At 57.3% G+C, this 6,798-nt stretch overlaps 1 protein-coding gene across 1 annotated transcript; it reads right to left on the bottom strand.

Moving 5' to 3' along the window:
* On the bottom strand, positions 1-369 carry LOC145419023 (histone H2A-like). The gene has a single exon (XM_080287268.1). It carries the CDS (start codon positions 367-369, stop codon positions 1-3), a length of 369 nt encoding a protein of 122 aa, XP_080143394.1.
* Positions 370-6,798: the final 6,429 nt, after the last annotated feature.

Raw genomic sequence — 6,798 nt, 5'->3', positions numbered from 1 at the left:
TTACTTCTTCTCTGTCTTCTTGGGGAGCAGCACAGCCTGGATGTTAGGCAGGACACCTCCCTGGGCGATGATGACGCCAGAGAAGAGCTTCTTGAGCTCCTCATTACGGATAGCCAACTGCAGGTGACGGGGAATGATACGAGTCTTGTTGTTGTCATGGGCTGCGTTGCCAGCCAGCTCAAGCACTTCAGCTGCTAGGTACTCCATGACTGCAGCCAAGTAGAAGGGGGCACCAGCACCCACACGCTCGGCGTAATTGCCTTTACGAAGGAGACGGTGGATCCTGCCGACGGGGAACTGGAGCCCAGCCCTGCTAGATCGGGACTTGGACTTTCCCTTCACCTTGCCTCCCTTGCCACATCCGGACATGGTAGTATAGTAGCTAGTAGTATGGTAGTATCGTGCCGTCGCTGAGGAGTAGGAAGACCTTCAGGAGAAGACTAATGCGTCACCCGCCGTTGTTGTTGTTTGGATATTCGTCTCAGCAGTGCTGAGACACGGGCAAACAGTGAGCCCGTCAGTGGTGCACATGTAGGCACAAGCTGTATTTAACGAGGAGGGGGGTAGTCCCTAACTGTTTGAAGTAAAATTTTAAAAGGTGTTCTGGCCACAATGCCAGCAGCGTCAGTATAATCGTTGGCCGATTGGGCAAAGCCAGCTGCGGGATGAGATCTGAGATGAGCTGTGGCAGGGCAGTGAAGTATGTAATGGATGAGAGGCGTATCCAACCTCTCTAAGCAATGAGCACACGGATCTGTTGCCGCATTTTTAATCTGCTTATAGCATGGGAATCCCATTCGTAATCTTCTAAGTCGCACTAAAAGATAGTTTGGCCAGCCCTGGGGGAGGCACCAAAGGAGAGTATGATGTGGCTGTGACATACCAAGTCGCAGATGTGGAACCTTCAGCGACGCAAAGCTGGTGCTCCTCACGAGACAGCCTACCTATTTTTGCAGTCAAAGTGCGACGGACATGTGATGGGCCGGGGAGAAGTGGGAACGTGATCTCTGGCAGAGAGCAGGCAGAGCGTGCAGCGACATCAGCTGTTTCGTTCCCAGTGATCCCCACATGTCCTGGGAGCCAATGAAGAGTGATAGTGGCTCCTCTCTGGACAAGGAGGGTTGCAAATGTATGGATGGCCGTTATGAGAAAGATATTGTCTTGCAGTGAGAATGAGCGCAACCTCTGCAGAGAAGAAAGGGAGTCTGTATGAACAATGATGCATTGGTAATGATGATGGTGAGCATGTCGCAACGCACCCAGAATTGCCGCGAGCTCTGCCTGAAATGCAGATACACAAGGGGAGAGGCGCCATGATTCAACTGTCCTTCCAAGGACGAAAGCGGACCCAGCAGAGCCATCAGGGTGGACCGACCCATCTGTAAAGTAAGTGGCCGAGCCCGGGGAGTGCAGAGCAGCCACCTGACTGAGACCCTCTTGTCGCAGGATGGCAGGCATAGAGCGAGGTTTTGCCTCCGTTGGAGTAAGAATGTGAAATGGAGGTGGCCTCCATGGCGGTGGGTGTTGAAACCCAGGAAATGGGGAATCAGGGCCTTGGCAGAGACAAGGCGCGACTTCCAGGTTGTGGATAAGAGCCGCTGTGGTTCGGGCCCAGTCGCGTTGGGGGAGCGGCTCAGGTGGTCGTCGTAGTAGTCGTAGGAGCAGGGCAGAGACTGGCAGTTCTGGTCGGCGCTGCACTAACTGGTGAGTGATAAGCGTCACTCGTAGTGCTATTCGGTGCGCCAGCGACGGCAAACCACTCTCCATCCGTAAATTAGTGATCAGGGTCCAACGTGGAGCACCCAGCATGATTCGTAGAACATCATTCTGGATGACTTCCAGTGATCTGGAGATTGGCGGTGTGAGGCCAGACAAGCAGATTGCTCCGTAGTCCACAAGAGAGCGGATTGCGTGGATGTAAAAAGTGCGGAGGACTGCATATGATGCCCCCAGACTCCGTCTTGAAAGGTATCGGAGGGCAGCCATGCGAGTTAAGGCACGCTCCCTCAGATATCGGACGTGGCTGCCAAAGGTGAGGCCCCCGTCAAACCAGACCCCCAGATACTGGTGCGAAGTGACCACGGTGAGCTGGTGGCCTCCGAGCAGCACCGGGAAGTCAGGGGGACGGAGGCCAAAGGGCAGACATTTAGTCTTCGTGAGATTTATTTTGAGCCCTAGCTCATTGCATTTTTCATGCAGGCAGGAGAGGGCAGAATATGCCTGCGAAAAACAGTCCCTGCGGGTAAAAATGAGGGCAAGGTCGTCTGCATAGCACAGTAGTGTTATGCCAGGCCCATAGTCAATGGTTAAAAGCCCCTCCATCAATATGTTAAACAAGAGCGGACTTAAGACACTTCCCTGAGGGGTGCCATTGTCATGATGAGAAAAAGGGGAGAGATGCCCCTGAAATCTGACCCCTGCAGAGCGATCCGCAGTGAAAAAATCCTTGATCCAGGATAGTAACCTGCCTCCCACACCCCTGGCTGCAAAAGCAGCCAAGATAACAGTTGGGTTCGCTAGTTCAAACGCCCTCTCAAGGTCGAGGAAGACGGCCATTCCCTTTCCTCCCCTCAGCTCCCCAAGGAATGATGCGAGGCAGTGGGTGGTACTCCTGCCAGGGTGAAAAGCATAAATCCTTGGGTGCAGTGGTCCCAGCCGCCAAGCAAGGCGGGCCCGCACAACCCTCTCAGCCGTCTTGGCAACACAGCTGAGGAGGGAGATGGGGCGCATGGCGGCGGGATCACGAGGTTTCGGAATCGGGTGGATAACAGCCGTCTTCCACGACCTCGGAAGACGCCCCTCAGACCACGATAGGTTGAGCAGGTCAAGTAGACGTGCTCTACCATAATCTCCGGCATTTGCTAAGACAGAGTATGTGAGGCCGTCAAGCCCCGGCGCAGTGTCCTCTCTGCGCTGCAGCGCTTTATGGAGCTCCCCACTGGTGATCAGTCAGCAGGGTCAGGCCTATCACATGCTGCCTGAATTGCTGCAGTGCGAGAGGCGGACAGCTGTTCCTGTAGGGCTCTGACAGACTGCGGGAGATTAGACGAGGCAGAGCGGTCGGCGAAGTGCTTAGCAAGACAGCTGGCCTCAGCGGCAGGGTCAGGATGAGATGGAGGACGGGGGGGACGTGGATCGGAGATGGACTTGATTCTTCTCCACATCTCACGGAGAGTGGAGTGAGAATCCAACGTCCGACACCATCCGATCCACGTCTCCTCCTTAAGGCGGCGTTTCTCTGAAGCCACATGGCGTGTCACTGCGACCAAGTACCGACGGTGCGGAGATGTACGGCGCCGCCGGTACTGCCTGCGAGCCGCATTGAGTCTCCTGTTCAATTCCTTGACCCTGTCGCAGTAGATCCAGCCGTCTCGGTAGCACCTCGCCGAGCGTCGCTGCACGGGGATGGCAAGAGAGGCAGCTTGCGCAAAAATGCGTGCTACCTGATCTGCCTGACTATCGAGATCCGAGGCATGAGGGGATGTCTCGAAGGCCATTGTGAGAGCACGAGCGAAGGCAGTCCAGTTCGCCTTGCGTAGGTCCCACCGTGGTGGTGGAGGTGGGGGTGGCGGGAGGGGAGCGAGAGGCAGGTTAACCCTGAGAGCGAAGTGATCACTCGCAAGGTGGGGGTGGAGTGACCACGACGCCAGACCCGCAAGTGGTGTCGAGACAAGGGAGAGATCGAGGCGACCTCCCCCAATATGGGTGGGTTCTGTCACATCATTGAGTAGGGAGACACCACCCATCTCCTCCAGAACCAAAGAGATGTGCCGTCCTGCTTCATTGGACTGAAGAGGCGAAGATAAAAGGGCGTGGTGGGCACTGAAGTCGCCCCCTATATACACAGCTCCCCTAGCAGCTTGGGAGAACAAATCTCCCAACTCTAGAGTGCCCCTCTGGCTTCGGTATATGTTATATACCGTCAGAGGCGACTCAGCCAGGTGGAGAACCACGCCCTGGACCTCCACATCAGGTCCACAGAAAGGAGGGGGCTCACAATCCGTGCACGCAATGTGGTCCCGGACCAGAACGGCACATCCCCATGTAACGCCACGAATATACGGGAGATGGGTGGTGTATCCCGAGAGATGGAAAGTGGAATTGCCTGGGAGCAAGGTTTCCTGCAGGAGAATGACATCAGGCCGGTCCTTGGCGGCCACTTCCTGCAAAAGGGGGAGCTTGCTCCGTGCTCCCAAGCAATTCCACTGGAGGAGCCTGAGAGAGCGGTCTACTGGCCGTCCGGCGACAGTTGCGGACGGTCGTTCTCCTGCAGCGGTGGTGAGGCCCTCTCCATCACTCTGGACCCTGATGGTGCTAGGGTTTGCCCCAAACGATGACGCTGACGAGGCAGCTGTGCGTTGGAAGACAGCGCATTGGGAGGTCGTGGCCTGACCCTCTTGGACGGGCGAGCTGACCTCTGTGATGTGGGACGGGGTCGCCCTGCCGAACGAGCTGGGCGGCGAGGGGACAGAGGAGCACCTAGGCTCGCCATCTTCCTTGCGATCGCCTGGTCCACTAGGCGATTGGCTGCTTCGGCAAGGGGCTCTGTTGGGAGAGGGATGTCGAGGGTTAAGGCCACTGTTTTGGCTAGGGTCAGCGCCAGCTCTGTGGCAAAGGTCCTGAGCTCCTCCGTTGTGAAGGAGATCACCGGAGGAGCAGGAGTGGTTGGTGGACTGGGTGTGGAGCCAGGCACTAGTGGCGGAACAGGCAGTGGCTGGCTGGTCTCTACAGGTGGAAGTGCTGGCGAGACAGGCGGCTGCTGGCGGTGGACCTCGGCTGTGGTCTGGACCACAGTCAGGGCTCAGGGCAATGGAGGGAACTCCTGGTCGCTGAGAGGTGGTGGGCGCTGGATGAGAGGGCAGTGCTGTTAGCCCCAGATGAAAGTGCCGGGGGGAGCTGGAGTGGCGCTGGTGGCCTGGCTTTCCTTTACAAAAGCAACCTGCCTCTCTCGACCCTGGTTCACTCGGTGAACCCGTGCGGGGCAGCTGGGGTGCCAGGCGTGGTGTCGTCTGGAGCAGTTGGGGCACTTGGCAGCAACTGGTTGCTTCGCCTTGTACCGCTGGAGGCACTCGGCCGTGTCGTGGCCGCCACTGCACATGCCGCAGATGACGGGGCGGTTGCAGTTGGCACGGTGGTGCCCGTAGCGTTGGCAGCGGTAGCAACGGAGAGGCTCTGGGGTGAAGGGGCGAAGGTGTTATGTTCCCCAGTTCCCCAGGTCTATGGCAGGGATCAGAGGACCCCGCAGGGTGAGAATGACCTGTCGAGTCTCCTCTCGGGTCCGCGTGTTTTGGCATTGGGTTGCCTCCTCGACTTGAGGGTGGTGAAGGAGAATCTCTATGGGCATTCTCAAGGGATAGCCCATGACCACTGCCTTCGTAGACTGTTGACCAGGCATCAGCTCTACTAGCTTTACAGGGCAGGCCTCGTCCTGCAGGGCTGTTCTTAAGAGGTCGTAGGCTCCCTCGTCCTTTGGCACCAACACTGAGCTTCCATCCCGACCCATGAGATTAGAGCAGCGTAGCCCTGGCAGGTGACGCTCTAGTGCAGCCACGGCGTCGTAGCTCGTCGCATGCCCGTCCTGGACCGGCACACGGAAAGCTGGAAATGCAGAGCGGGGAGGCGGACGCACAGCTACCGACACGGAGGGACGAGCAGCAGAGGGATCCCTGAGGGGAGGCCCAGTGCGCACTGCCGGAGAAGGGCCGTTTCCCTGGCGAGCACGCCTCGATCCCTTGCGTATCACGGGGGTGAAACCCTCATCTTCCTGCAGAGCGGGATCAGCAGAGGGGGGGAGCTGAGTCGCAGCAGGAGCCTCCGAAGTGCCCCTGGTGGAAGAGAGAGATGGTGGAGCAGGTGTAACCTCCTCCATAGCCTCATGTCGGCGGGCCGCCTTGGCAGAGCGGGTAGAGTCACCACGCAAGCGAGGTGCCACTCTCGTGGATTTGGGTGTAGAGGGGTTAGCACACGCGGCCTCGTGAGCGGACGAGTGGGAGCTCGAGTCTGAGCAGTGACGCTCCCTCTTTGTGCCTGTGGTAGGGCACAGGATGGAGGGCCTCAACTGAGGAAGCGGGAGGCGGGAATGCCCCTGGGGCCTAGGGATGCTGGATCCCTTCTTGCTCACCGGAGCAGGCCAAAAAACTCAGTCAAACACACACACACACACACACACACACACCTCACACACACAACCACTCAAACAGCACAAGCAAACAAAAAACAACAGCAAAGTGGCCAGGTCCCTACAGTGACGGGCAACCTATGCTCCCCGCCCTCTAAAGGGCGATGGGAGGCCCCGCCACTGCCCCTTTCGGGTCTTCCCTACTCTAACAGAGCCGCCCTCACCGCCTCCTATAACCAGGCCCTAAAGGCCCCCCTTCATGGAAGTGCCCTAACGGCACCCCTTCAGGGTTCGGCGTCGTACTACGGTGAGGTACACTAATGGCAGGCAAAAAAAAAAAAAAAAAAAAACACCCACACACTCAGTCACCAACACACACTCCCACTCATACCCAGGCAATCTGAGACTAAGTCTCGGAAAAAACCTGGAAAACGGCCAAAATTCTTCCTCAGCGCCAGAGACAAAGTCTAAAACAGGCAAAAAACGAGGAAAACAGGCGAAAATCGTCAAGAGTAAATGAACCAGAGTTCAGAGCTCGAGCGAAATCGGCCATACCTCCTCACCCGACAGAGTCTGAGCTAGGAGTGGTCACCCGCCTTTTGTTGTTGTTGATATTCTCCCCACGACGTGGTGGGGAACGGGCAAACAAAAGAGCCCGTCACAGAAGAGGCGAAAAATAG

This window comes from Coenobita brevimanus, chromosome 117 (genome assembly GCF_032717465.1).
Source record: "Coenobita brevimanus isolate Jiangsu-jjx chromosome 117, ASM3271746v2, whole genome shotgun sequence".
NCBI classification, from domain to species: domain Eukaryota; kingdom Metazoa; phylum Arthropoda; class Malacostraca; order Decapoda; family Coenobitidae; genus Coenobita; species Coenobita brevimanus.
This window is presented reverse-complemented; position numbering and strand designations above follow the sequence as displayed.

Excerpts from the sequence above, each read along its gene's own strand:
- LOC145419023 (XM_080287268.1), bottom strand. The coding sequence starts at position 369 with ATGTCCGGATGTGGCAAGGGAGGCAAGGTGAAGGGAAAGTCCAAGTCC.